Genomic DNA, 13,874 nt, shown 5'->3' with positions numbered 1-13,874 from the left:
CGACATGGAAATTGCCTTCCAAATCCCACTGAAGACAATGGGAGCAGGGGGCTCTGTGCACAGGGCGAGGAACATTCATCACCTTGGAGAAGGCACTTTGCGCGGCTCTCGCTGGCGATCCTCGCAGTGGAATAAACCCATCATTTTAAAAAAGGCAGTAGGAGGCATAGACAGCAATATTTCGGGGAGAAAATAAAAAATAAATTACCTTTTCTAAATATTAGTTTTAGAAGAAAAACAAGTCTTTCCAACAGACTGTAAACTTTATATTGGATGTCTTTACTTTGCTCTACTTTAAAACCACCGTATCCCTCAAGATAGAAGAAAAACGCGCTGCTGTCACGCCGAACCAATTCACCCACGCCGAAAGTGTACTACACCAGCATACACTCATGCATAGGATGGGCAGGCACAAGAAAGCGTCCTCCTGTCACGCAACCAAAGCAGGAAAATAAGGAAGAAAAATCCCTCGACGCCTCATTCTGCGCACACGGCGGAGCATTTTGCCCGCCTGCATCTCACCCAGCGCCCACCTACCCAGCAGCCGGCAGAAGGACGGACGGAGAGACCCCCCCCTTTCCCCGGGTTTGGGCTGCAAACAACCTCCCCCTTCCCCGGAACAGCGTGACACCGAAGCAGCAGCAGCCCGTGGGAGCGCCCACGGGGGTCGCGCTCCCGGTTGCCTGCCCGGGGCGGCCGGCGCGCACCTGCCGGCACGGCAGCCTCGGCGGCGGCTGGGGGGGGGGGGGGGGGACACGGCGAAAGCCGAGAGACGGCGGCAAACTCCTTCCCTTTGGCTGGAAGGGGGGCCGGGGGGGGACTCCCCTCGATCCCCCGGAGAAGCCCCCGGGGCCGGCGCCGTTCCTTTGTTTTCCACCGGGGCCGGGGAGGAGGGGGGGGGGGGGCGCTCAGCTCTCTTCCACGTGTACGCGTGGGCTGCCCGCACGCAGGGCGGGGGGGCTGTGGAAGGTAAGGGGGGGGGGGTGCGAGAACCGCGGCGGGGCATTACCTGAGCAGTTGATGCCTTTCCCCTTGCCGCCGCCCTGGCACTCGGAGCCGGGCAGGGGGTGGGAGGCGCGGCCGGCGGGCAGGGCGGAGAGGGCGAGCACCAGGAGGGCCGAGGTGTAGCAGAGAGCCAGCGGGGGTCCCGCTCGCAGGAGCGGCCGGGCGGCGGCCGGGTTCTCTCCCAGCATGGCGAGGGGGGGCCGAAGAGCAGCGGGATGGCGGCGGCGGCAGGCCCGCAGCATCAACCGGAGCCCGCGGCGGCGCCGCCCGGGCGGGACCGTCCTTTCTCCGCCGCTCCGGAGCACACCTTCAGCATCCCCACCGCGGCGGGCCGCGCAGACCCGCCGCCTCCCTCTTCCTCTTCCTCCTCCTCTTCCTCCGCCTCCTCCTCCTCCTCCTCCTCCTGCTCCTCCGCCGCCCGGTCGCCGGCAGGGCTGGCCCCGGCGGTACGGCGGCCGCCTCCGCGCTTGGCCGCCGGCGGGGCCGCCTCGCCCCGGCCGCCCTCCTTTGTGCGCGGCGCCCGGCAGCGCCGCCGCTCCGCCTTCTAACAAAGGGAGCGGAGCCCCGGCGGCGGCTGCTGCTGCTGCTGCTGCTCCTGCTGCCGCCGCGGAGGAGGAGGAGGAGGAGGGGGAGGAAGCACACGTGATGGCAGCCCCCTCCCCCGGGACCGGAGGGGAGGTGAGGGGGCTTCTCTTCGCTCGGCGGGCAGGGCGGGAGGGAGGAGGCGGCGGCGGCCCGCCCCCGCCGGGGAGGGCGGGGGGACGGACGGACGGACGGACGGACACGACACCCCGAGGAGATCGGGGAGCGGAGCGGGGTGGGTGGTGGGTAACCCCGAAAGGCGTGCGGAAGGTGAGAGGGAGGGGTGGATGGGAGCAGAGGGGCGGCGGGGAAGGAGGGGCGCTGGCGGCGTGGCCTGGCATCCCACGAGATGGTTGATTAGTCACTAATAAGGCGGCGTGAGCGGGGATGGGGAAGGAAGCGAAGAGACCGGCGCTGCTGTTGACCCATTGAAAGGGTTGTGGATAATTTCCACTGGACGGAAGCCCAGCACGTACGGCGGGAGGGTTCGTACCGATCCGAGGAAATAAATATGTTTACGGTGAAGGTAGCGACTTTTGTACCACCGTGCCTTTACTACCCAGGGTTTTTCCAGTCCCTCACATGGAGACGCTTCAGAGGGTCAGAAGCACTGCACGGGTACCGGGTGCCAGGCACGTACCCTGAGCGCAGACCCCCTCCGCGTGTTGCTGCGTGGCCGAAAGCTTTGTGTAAGTTGACAGCACTGTTACCCTTTTTACATAGGGAAAACGCAGGACGGTGCTTTACAGTCAACAAGAATTTTTCCCGTCTGAGTTCTCACTTACATTTCATGCAAGTTTTTTTAATCCGCTGTACAAACCGTTTGTTTTTCAGGAGCAAGAACTGCCCATTTCCTCGGTCTCTCTGCTGCTGCGTGCCACCGGCTCGCTGGAAGGGATAGAGCTTGCACGAGGAGACCTGGCTTGCTCTAAGGTATAGCTCTTGTGTGAGGAGACCTTTGAGTAGTTCATTAACCAGAGCAGTCAAGAATAAGGCCATAAATCCAGCAGTAAGCTTTGCGTAGGCACGGTGGTCAGACACGTAAAGTCAGGTTGCTGTCTTTTTAAATACGTCAATGAAGAGCTAAGTCCTGTATGACTAAGACTGAGAGGAGCAATTTCCTTTTGGCATATGGGGTTCAACACTGACTGCCTCTGCCAAGTAAACATTCTTCTGTAATTACTTGCTCCTTTTGCTAGCAGTGATGTTAGATGTCAGAAGAGCTCTGCTCCTCGGCAAGGTGAGGTACGTTAACTCGCGTGGAGCCTGTTCTGCTGTAACTGGGCTGCTGAGGTACGTTGCCCAGGATGCTTAAGCCTGCTAGATCTGCGTACTGCAATCTGGTCTGCTAAGCGGGTGAACCTTTGGGATCTTTAGGCCATGGGACTGGCACAGATCTTGTGTTTTGAAGGTAGTACTTGGCCGTTGGAGGAGCAAATACTCCAGGTAGCCCTTTCCATAAACACAACTAGATCCGTCTTACACTGAATATGCTGTTTTCCTGCACTTCTTGCTGGAGAGCTGGACCAGAACCGCCCTCATCTTTATTTTAGAAAGCTCCTTATAACGCCCAGCCTGAACGCATTCAAGGCCAGTTCATACCCACTTGTCCTTGTGCCGTACAGTGTTTCAGTTAGGCGTTTCTCTTTCCCTTGCATTTAAATTTATAACATACTTACAGGCAGTAGTCATAGCCACTCTCAACTTGTCTAGCCTATCAGTAAGTTTTGTTAGTCTCCTCCTATAACCCAGAGCCTCTGTAACTCAGATTTTTCTGTACTAGATACAGTTTGAATTCAGCTTTCTTCAGCATAGCTGACATGCAATGTGTAATAGTTTTTCACAAACTATTGCCAGTCTTTGCGATGGAGGTAATCTCTCCCGATTTCTTCCAAAACAACCTTTTCTCATGCAGCTAGTTTGCTTTTTATAAGACCAAATCTCACTCATGGTTCAGGGTTCATGCTGTGAGTGACTAATACAGGCAACTCCTTCTATTTGTCTGTCATTTACAGTCCATAATAAAAATGCTTTTTATAAATGTCTAAGTGCATGACCTTATCTTTTCTGTTATTGAATTTCATGTCATTTCTGTTATGCCAGTCCTCAAGATTATGTAGTCATCTCTGTAGGATATTTTGAACCTCCTTTCTATTGACAGTCCTGCCCAGTTCTTTGTGTCCAGAGCACTCTCACCTTCACAATAATGAAAATATCTGCAAATACAAACTATTGGTTCCAGAACAAACTTTAAGAAACAGTAATAGTACTTCTCCCGGTTTAAATATTACCCTTCCAGGGCAGTGGGTAGTCAGCTGTGGTGAGTTCCCAACTGAATTTGCAGCTTTGTTTCAGTTCCCCATGTCTTTCAGCTTAACTAGGCAATCTGTATAAAAGCTTTTAACCAGCCCAGATAGACGGTAAGTAAATCTCATGGGGTTTGGCTTTGGGCTGGGCTGGTTTTTTGTTGTTATTTTTTGACTCCTGGCGTGGATGACATGCCATTTTTTGGCTAGAAAAGCCATGTCTGGGTTGTGCTATCTGTCTGGATGCATCTCTAGTTAGTCTTAAGTGAGTGGTACAGTCATGCTTGATTGGCAAATTCACACTATGCCAGCTGGGTATTCATTCTTATTCTGTTCTCTGCTACATGTATTAAAAAAAAACCCTAAACACTTTCCTGCCAGCTAAAGAAGAAAAAGAACTCCGAAAGAATTTGAACAAGCTGCTTCTGCAAGACAAACCGTTACAGGCGCAGGGAATGCCACACCGGTGAAATGACAGATATGGTATGTCTTTGAGATCATGCTAAACTCTGTCACATTTGGTACATTCCATCTTTGGCAAGTAAATGTGACTTCATTGCAATTACACAATAATTTCACTTCTGCTCACCTCCAACTGCTCTCCTGTGAAAGCGGGAAGCTCTACAGATTGTCAAAAATTATCATCCTCGGTGAGCTCTTGGACACCAACAGCAGTTTTTCAGTCCGCTGGTGGTGCACACACAATTTCTGCCCTCCCTTATTTTTCCCCAGTAATTGTAGGAAGGAAGATGCACAACCAAAGGGAAGCAGGGAATATGCAAGAGCAGAGAGAAGCTGCCTGACCAGTGAGAGTGATTTCATTTGCCAGAGATCTGGATACAATACAGATACACTTAATTGTGAAAGCACTGTCTTATTTCATCTTAGAGAACAAAATGGAGAACAGAGATCTATAATTTAGTGAAATCATTAAAGTGTTGTTCGGAGCCCCATGCGCCCCTATGCATCAGGCAGTAGAATCCTGCCCTTGCCAGGTATTTTGCCGGAGAATTGTACTTACTAATCTCAACTTTCATTCATAGCCAAGAGACTGTTTCCAACTCCTGTAGTTGTGACGAAGACATCAGAAATATTAAGAGTATAAACTGGACCAGTGTTCACAGAATCAAAGAATCACAGAGAAGTTGAGGCTGGAAGGGACCTCTGGAGGTCATCTTGTCCAACCCCTCCTGCTCAAGCAGGGACACCTAGAGCTGGTTTCCAAGGACCGTGTCCAGATGGCTTTTGAATACCTCCAAGGATGGAGACTCCACAACCTCCCTGGGTAACCTGTGCCAGTGCTCGGTCACCCTTACAGTAAATAAGTGTTTCCTGATGTTCAGGAGGAACCTCCTGCGTTTGTGCCCATTGCCTCTGGTCCTGAACCAAAAATGTTGTTGTCTAGCCAAATCTAGAATCAGCCTCAACAAAAGGCTCAACACACAGGAGTTCTCTCATATAAACTATTTCACTTTTGTTACTTTATCAAAAATACTCCCTTTATCCAATAGTTGAACTCATTTATCTGTCCCCAGTTGTTTCTACTCATCTTCTGTGCCCAGAGTCTCAAGTGACACCTACCTAAACCTGCCACCTTCAGCGTTTGCAACTTGGATAATACAAATAAGGATCTTCAATATACTATCCCACCATATTCTGATAATACAAAATGAGTGCAAAATCAAAACAGCCAAGAAAGGACCAGGTGGTACTGGCTATTTCATTTAGTTTCATACGTAGTTCATTAGCTATTAAATTTTGTATTTAACTAGCCGACATTAAAATTCTTTTTCATTGCCACACAATTTCTTCTGTGTTATTACTGAGTGCTTCAGCAATCAAATGCGTGGCCCAGGATTTAGAGCGAGGTCACTGTGTGGGACATGGGAGCCTATCCAACAGACCCCGCACAGCTTTATCTTGCCACACTCACCCACCTGCCATGCAAACATAATTTTGGAGAAGTTTTCTTGCCTGGAAGGCTCTTTGCTGAACAGAAAGAGTGTTTAGCACAGTACTCTTGCTCCTTTCAGTCCAGGACTAAATATGTGGCACCAGTCTCAGATCAATACTTGCCCTCTGTTAAGGTTTCACATGTTTAACTTACGGTCCAGAAGCCTGATCAAGTGATTCAAGTATTTAACACCCCTGAAAGCTAGGGAAAAAAGACAGTTTAGGCCAAACTGAATTTGCGGGCACAGTGATGAGGACAGAGTGAGGGCAAGAGCTGAGGAAAGCTGGGCTTGATGCTGCTGCTTCTAGGAGGTGGGAAAGAGAAGACTGCTTGTGCCCCCTCCCCGCCAGTGTAACTTGATCATGGCTCTGGGACAAGCAACACTGGCAGTGGAGCAGTGGCCATTTCAGTGACCCCCCAGCACCCCGCTGCCCTCTGCAGCAGTGTCCTTTTCCAGTGCATAAAGCTGCCCCAATGCCTTCCCAATTTTTGAGGCATCAGGCTTGTTGCTCTTGGGAAGTTGAGATCTCTTTCCTTTGTTTTGCTATGCCACTCTGTTTTGCATCTTATATTTCACTCCTGTAGTTCTTTTCTGCATTTCCCTCTTTTTTGTTTAACCTCTAATTTTTCAGATGTTTACCTACTTTTTTTTTCTTCCCTAGTTTTCTGCTTTTCACTTTTCCATTCACCATGGTGCCAGACCTGTTTCTCTTCTTGCAGTTGTTTTGCCTCTCCTTCCCCAGAATATCTTTATTCAGTCAAAAGACATGACTACAGGCCCATTTGGTCCAATAAGATGATTTTTAAGCTAGAGATACATTTCTTCTCATTGAGTTTCCTGCCACAATGTCCCCATGAATCAAGAAATATTACTGAGCCCATTTTGCTGCTGGGAAAACAAGGACACCAGGAGATTTCTTTTTTCCAAGCAACAGCCACAGGTCACAAAGTATTCTGTAGCCACTGCAAAACCAAATCCTTACCTTTCAAACCCCAGTTTCAGACGCGTGTTTCTCCAGCACATTCTGGTCCCTCCCAACACTAACGCCTTCTGTTGACTTTTATCCGGAGTGGTGGCAGGAACAGTAGTGGAAGCTGCAAAACATTCCCAGGGCTGGCACAAATAGGTTTGCCCATCTCACTCGTTCTCACTCATCCATTCCAAACAATTTTTCTCCTTTCTTGGCTTATATGATAAAATACGAGCTGTCGTTTAGCACCTTTACATATTTAGGTCTTTTAATCTTTCCTCATTAATCAATTCTTCAGCACATTAATCAGTTTGTTACCCTTTTCTCAGTTTCGTCTAATTTGTTGTCATTTTTCTCATACTTAAATACTGCCAGGCTCTAACTGCTGATCAGTAAAAGTGATTTCCAGATGCTGATAAATGTTTTTGACACTTATTGATCAGACTATTTCAATTCTTTGTTAGCGTGGACCCCAGTGAATCATATTTAGACTGCGGCTAATTCACAGCATAGTAACTTGTACACACCTAGGTGTACCAGGAAGGTCACACCTTATTCAGTTCTGCAGTTCTTCCACTGTATCCATAAAATAATGCTGATTTTTCAATCCTGCTTTTAGCTTTTGGCATCCTCAAAGGCAAAAATATAGTATATTTCACTGAACTTGAGCTGCATTGCCTTGACAGCTCTCTGCATTCTGTATCAGATGGGTATTCAGTTTGCTTTAAGTGTAATCTTCAGTTAATGAGTACTAGGGCTCTTGCCAATTATGCCCCTTGCTTTGAGAATACCCTTCACGTTGTTATCTGCAGTTCTTAATCAAAATGTAAAAGCAGATTAAAGAATGACATGTTTTATGCTGCATTTAATTGTCCCCAATGACTGGTTTTAGTAGTACATTATATAGTAAAATATTCTCAAACATTTTTGTCAAGGGGCTCTGTAATTTCAATTTTATTTTGTTTTAATTTTTTTGCTACAGAACCACACAAGTGGATGCAGCGTACAGCTTGTCAGCCCACTAAAGACGTACAGAAAGGGACTATTACTTCCCTGTGCTGTGACAGTGTGTAATTCTGAATTGCATAAGCTTTTCTTTATTGCTATATTGCATTGCATTTCCCAGTCTAATTTTCTCCAGCCTTCTGCTGTTCTCATACTCTAGTTTTGCATAACTTTTTGAAGTTTATTAACCACTTCCATGATGCTGTACCTCGATTTCTATCATTATACAGTTAGCCTTCTCAAGCATAGCCATATGCATTGTTATCAATAGCTATATTTTTCATGCTTGTATCATTACCAAACTGTCCAAACTTCATTTTCTTATCTATTTTAATGTTTACACAAAAGAGACAGATTACATCGTTCTTGATCCACATTATATATAACACTTGGGAGCACAAAAGCAATTACATTATCATTATGTTAATATGTTACTATATACTTAGGAAGAAAATAACTGTCAAGAAGGACAAACAGAAACTGTATTTTTTTAACATGCAAAGTGATTGTGGCATGTAGAATAAGAATTAGGCAAGGTGCCAACTCTAACCTAATGCACGTTCAGGTTAATGAGAGATTAGGGTCTAAAATTATGGCATTCTTAAATGATAATATATTCTTATCCTGTTTCTCCCACAAATTCAGAAAGAACTTTGAAATCTCATGGAAGCCCAGCGTGTGTCCATTAACATAGTAATATGCTTTTTCCAGTGGAGCACATCTCTAAGTATTTGCAAGCCATGACTTATAAATGGAAGGTTTATTGGACTTCCAGAACCTTATGAATTCTCCTTTGGTGGATAATAAAGCCAAATGAATAAATTTCCATAGGAACTTGTCTAATATGGTTACATTTGTGCCCAGAAATAGGAGACTATTAGGGATTTAGACCATCCGGAGCATCAGCTATCTTGCTCCATGTGTTTCTGTCTGTCTGCTGGAAGTTTTCAAGATAAGAACAAGACCCATTGGGTGAGCTGTCATGCAATCTGACAAGTGACAGCTGGTTCACCTTGATGAGGGTGCACCTGGAAATACGGCACTTTTGGCCCATGCATAATAGCGGTTTTGTAGTGAATTAGGATGATTTTGCAATGGCTTGCCCATTTTTTTACAAAAAAGCTAGGTGTACCAAGCATTTCCCATCAATCAGTTACACAACTGTAATAAAGGTCTGAATTCAGCTTCAGTCTTTTTGACAGAATGATTTAATAAGTAGTCCATTAATAGCAATAGTGAAATTTCTACTTGGAAAGATAGGAGATGAATATAGCTTTTTGCAGATAGAGCAGATCTCTCGACTCACTCCAATCACATGATTTGTTTGTACGCATCAGTGTCTCCTGTCCCAGCTTCCCCTCCAGAAATATTATGCCTCTTCCCCTAGATGGATTTATTGCGATGAGTATTAATTTGCTCAAAGACCACCTGCTTCTGACAGGTTAAAAGTACTTGCTGTTTAAAGACCGAGCTTCTTCTGCAGGATATTCCCACGACAGCTCTGCTGGGTTGCGGTGGCCAGGTGCTGCTCTCCAGGCTTCCCCGGCCATCAGCAGGCTGCAAGGCTTTCCTTCTTCAGGCTGCTCTGCCACCTCACTTAGGCACAGATGACTCTGTCGTAGGGATGAAACCTCACCACCAAGCTGCCTAAATATCTGGAGTCCCTGTCGTCTCCTAACATATCCCGGTTTCCCAAAAGGCAGCGGGGCTGCCTTTTCCTTTTCAGAGGCACACGGCTGGTGTAAACACATTCAACATACAGCATTTGCATATGCTCTTGAAGTAGCATTTCTCTACATTTAACGGATGGGGTTCTTTTGTAGAAAATACAGGCAGCGTTAGGGTGCAGATCCAGTAGGTATTGGAGTATAGTATCAATTACACAGAATTTTTAAATGTGGAACTTCTGTCTGTATCACAGGATGCTTCTAAGCTTGTAGGGTTCAAATAAGTCCTTCTCGCTGCCTCAGGATATGTGTTTTGTGTTGGGAAGTGGCACTAATTGCTTGTAAGTAGGGAGCAAGCTAAATTGGCTGAAATATATCAATCAATATGAAAGCCCCAGCTAAAACTATTAAGAGAGATGCATTACATCTTACATAGAGAGAAATTATATGACTATCGTGCAGCCCCAAGAGATGCAATGAAATGTTATTTATATTTGATTATTTCCTCCCTCCCTGAAAGACATGATGTGGCGGATACCGATGTGAGTCATAGTTAACTTTCAGAATATCATTAATCTCTTTGTTCTTCATCAGGTCACACATGCTATTGATGCTTGAGATGATGAAAGGAGTTTTACTTCACAAGCCCCTGAACTTGCTACGCTCCTTGCTTTTACAAAGGGAGAAATGGAATTGCATCAGAGCCACAAAAACTGCAGATTGCTCAAAAAAGACATATTTTACCAAAGCACTTTCTATGCCTAGTAGCATAATCTGTAGCGGTCTTACTGTTGATGGATATTTATATTCCTTCTGCAATAGCACAACATGATTCTGAATGTCGTGTGGAGCTTGACAATAGGATTGCGACTGAAGGAAAGAGAACTGGTTCTGAACTGTGTTCTGAATTTCAATCTGCACACAATGAACTTTCACATGAAGACTGAGGTGAAATGAGAAATAACTAGCTTTTATTAGTTGAGTTGAATTTTATGGAACATTTTTTTAATCTTTTATTGATTAGTGATCAGTATCACTGGGATAACTCATTTTTAAAAGAATGTTTAAGTGAATTTATAATAATGATGGTAGCATATAATCTGTTTTTAAGGCTCCATTCTTGGAATAATAAATGTTTCTGTTTATTCAGCATAATATTTTAAATTGATATATCACAGGTTTTTAATTCCATTTTTTATCTCTGTCACCTGAGGTGTTTGAAATGTGCAATATCTATATTACTTATGTACATTACCTTGAAATACATTTTAGCATGCAGGAAAGTATGTTTTCCAGGTAGATGTATTAGATGTATTGGTTCCAGTACCCCCAGATACGCACCTGGCTTGCACCACTGTGGGTAAGGACGCTACTGCTTGAAATAACTTCCTGTATGTACCATCTTTTCATATTATACCCACTTTTAGCAAGAATCTGTCCCTGGGAACAAATGGTGGAAGGGCTGTTAAAACCTCCTTATGCTGTACAATATCACAGTTCCTCCGGCATAACTGCTGCTGGGATGAGCTCGGAGCCAAATACGGTCAGCGTAACCGAGGAGAAAACGTTTAAGCTGCTCTCACACTAAGAAACGAGGTGCTTAGGATTTGCCCTCCAGAGTGCATATGCAGTCTTTCATAGACTCATCACACATGAGGCTCCCACCCCACCAGGATGGTTTTTTTATCCCGGTCTCCACTTCTTCTTCCAGGACAAGACCCATATGTTGAGGTCGTGCTGCTCACCCACTCACAAATGTGAAGAGCACAGGCTTGCTACCAAGAGAACCAAAAAGGACAAATCAACGAGTGTGTCTCGGAGGTGGATGCGGTGTCCTTTTCCTTTTACTACGCACCACTAGGCAGGATCAAAATCCAACTTGTATTTGCCTTCTGGGAACCTGCAGTACCCGGAGCTGTCAAAGCCACATCCTCCACTGCCTTTCTGAAAACCCTCTCTGCAGTGCAGATGGTGGGCCAGGAAGGAAAAGAAAACCTCATCTGCCACACAGGCCTTCCTTTTTGGAGTTGGGAAGAGCCTGAAAGCTCCTTCATGGGTAGCTTGACAGACGTCCCCACTCAGCTGAGACGCTGGCCATGGCAAGGCTGGTAGGGCAAGAAGCACTGCAGCTGGCGCTTTCCAGAGCCACTGGTTCTGACAAATCTGGAGAGAAACGGATTTGTCACCTCCCTGATTTATTTCAGTTTATGATTGAAGTGAAGGACGCTGAACTGTGAGAAACATTCTACTCGTAGTGATGATAAACATCACAAGTGCACGTGAGCATGTATTTTATTAGAAAACTATTGCTGTGCATGTTCATTCTTTGCTGACTGATTCCTGTAGGCAATAAACACTCTTCTAAAATATCACCGTCTTGGTGGCAGGTTTTTTCTACATTATTTTAGGATGAAAGGGTTTCAATTTTCAGACTCTCCCCCCAACCAACACTTATGTGGACTTAGCTTTATGTTTTCCAAAAAGATGATACAACTACCCACTTGAAAAAACATCTGTTTCCCTTAAGTATTCAGATGCTGAGTTGAAAAGCAGCTTACAAATACCTACGATCCATAGCTAACAATCCCATCTAATTCTGTCATATGCACTTGGACATCTAAGAAGAAAACAAGACAGCTGATTTGCTTCCATTGTTCTAAAGACCATTGTGAGAGAAATAGAAAAAGTCTCCTGTTAATTTACAGTATCTGGCAGGAATGATGTCTGAGATGTCTTCTCAAGAAAGGATTAGAAGTGAGATAAATTTTTAATCAACTTATTTTTATTTTTTTGGTTCAAAAATTTCTTATTTTTATGGCTAGACAAATGAACATAGATTTCTAATGTTGAAAAGGCCTTTTTCCACTAGGGGAGAGAAATAAAATAATCCAGCACTACAATAGCATGATGTTGCTACTTCAAATGTCTTATTATCAGTCTGAGTTATCTGACTAATGAGATACAGTGAGAGCTTTGTTAGGGAATAGATAATCTTTTTAATATTACAAAAAATTTAATTAGACAAGGAAATTTAATATGAAATTAAGAGAAATGTAATATGAAGATATAAAAATAGATACTTGTTATGTGTAGGCTCTAAGACATATTTATAAATTTGTTGGCTCGTAAGATACAAAAGGCCAGTCTCTTCCAGAAAAAAAACCTGCTGCATTTGGAGATACCGTGCCGCCCCCACCAACATCCCGGCCAGATCCAGACCAGGATCTACTAACTACTGATTGTACACGCAACTACTGCATACACTGTGCATGCTAATACACAAACTACTTCAGAAAAGATGATCTTAGAGGAGTAGGTACAAGGAAATTTAGGAATGACATCTGGAAGTTTAGGTAAGTCCTCAGACTAGGATATGTTTGGCAATATTTTACTAACGCTTCCAAATGCCCTGAAACCTGGTGGACCCTCATGCTCCAAAGAGCCCAGTGTCCAGCAGTTTCCAGATCCAGGCTCTCCAGAAAACCTGTCCGCCTATTTTGATGTCTAAATGTCAATAGCTTGCTGAACCCTTCTGAAAAATACAGTGCTTAGAGTCTGCTTCATTTATCATCCATTTAAAAGAAAAGCTGTGACACAGACTGTTCTAACTAGCAGAGAAATGCAACTTCTGTTGCAGCATCTTCCCACCACCTTTCAATTGCTCCTAACTTTGGTATACTAATTTATTCTGGGTAGTAATGTTCCAATTATGCTTTCAGCACAGCAGCATTTTCTTTTGAAGTGAATCAGCAAGCTCTGTTGTATTATTTTAAACTCTGCATGGTAAGGCAAGAAGTGGTGAGACCTTTATTTAAGATAACTAGCATTTTTCCATTATAAAACGTCTTGCAGCAGTATTTAAGGAACTGTGGTTTCTCCATGATTTACTGTTTGGCACCAGGGTTGGCCTTGAGTCAAAAAGCCAGGATCCCTTCTGTTGGCTTTATAAAAATCAGAAAAGGGCAAGTTACCAACTTCCAGGCCCTGGCATTTTCCACATATGATTTGTTTTGTCCAACCTGAAAAAATGGCAAAACCTCTTAAATGCCAAAAACCCACTCCTATGCTGTTCCAACATTTCAAGATAGCATTGCACATGGAGGAGGAGGAGATGCTGATCCACCAGCCACTCTGCTGTCCCTTCAGATCACCAGAATATTCCTTGGTTGATGGGAGATGTGCCCTGAATTGAATGTGCGCAATGTACCTGCTCACTTCACAGAGCACGTGGCAGTGCCCACAATTTCTCAAAGCCACAACTGTAGCTGGAGAGACAGAAACTTGGTGATGAATTGCTGAGGTCAAGGCAGGTCACCACAAAGGCTAGGTTCGTATTAGCAGGTATCACGGCCAGCAAGAGCAGATCTATAAAGTAGCTGGTTCT

At 45.2% G+C, this 13,874-nt stretch overlaps 1 protein-coding gene across 1 annotated transcript in view; it reads right to left on the bottom strand.

Annotated features, from left to right (window-relative positions):
• TMEFF1 (transmembrane protein with EGF like and two follistatin like domains 1) overlaps positions 1-1,575 on the bottom strand; it is a 126,296-nt gene extending 124,721 nt beyond the window's left edge. Inside the window, exon 1 of the mRNA XM_075022773.1 lies at positions 1,010-1,575. Coding sequence (XP_074878874.1) covers positions 1,010-1,247 — 238 coding nt within the window. The 5' untranslated portion in view covers positions 1,248-1,575. The remainder of the gene's footprint in view (positions 1-1,009) is intronic.
• Between the last annotated feature and the right edge of the window lie 12,299 nt (positions 1,576-13,874).

The sequence above is a fragment of the Buteo buteo genome, chromosome 3, assembly GCF_964188355.1.
Source record: "Buteo buteo chromosome 3, bButBut1.hap1.1, whole genome shotgun sequence".
Lineage (NCBI taxonomy): Eukaryota > Metazoa > Chordata > Aves > Accipitriformes > Accipitridae > Buteo > Buteo buteo.
Note: the sequence above shows the minus strand (reverse complement) of the source record. Positions and strands in the feature narration are given on the sequence as shown.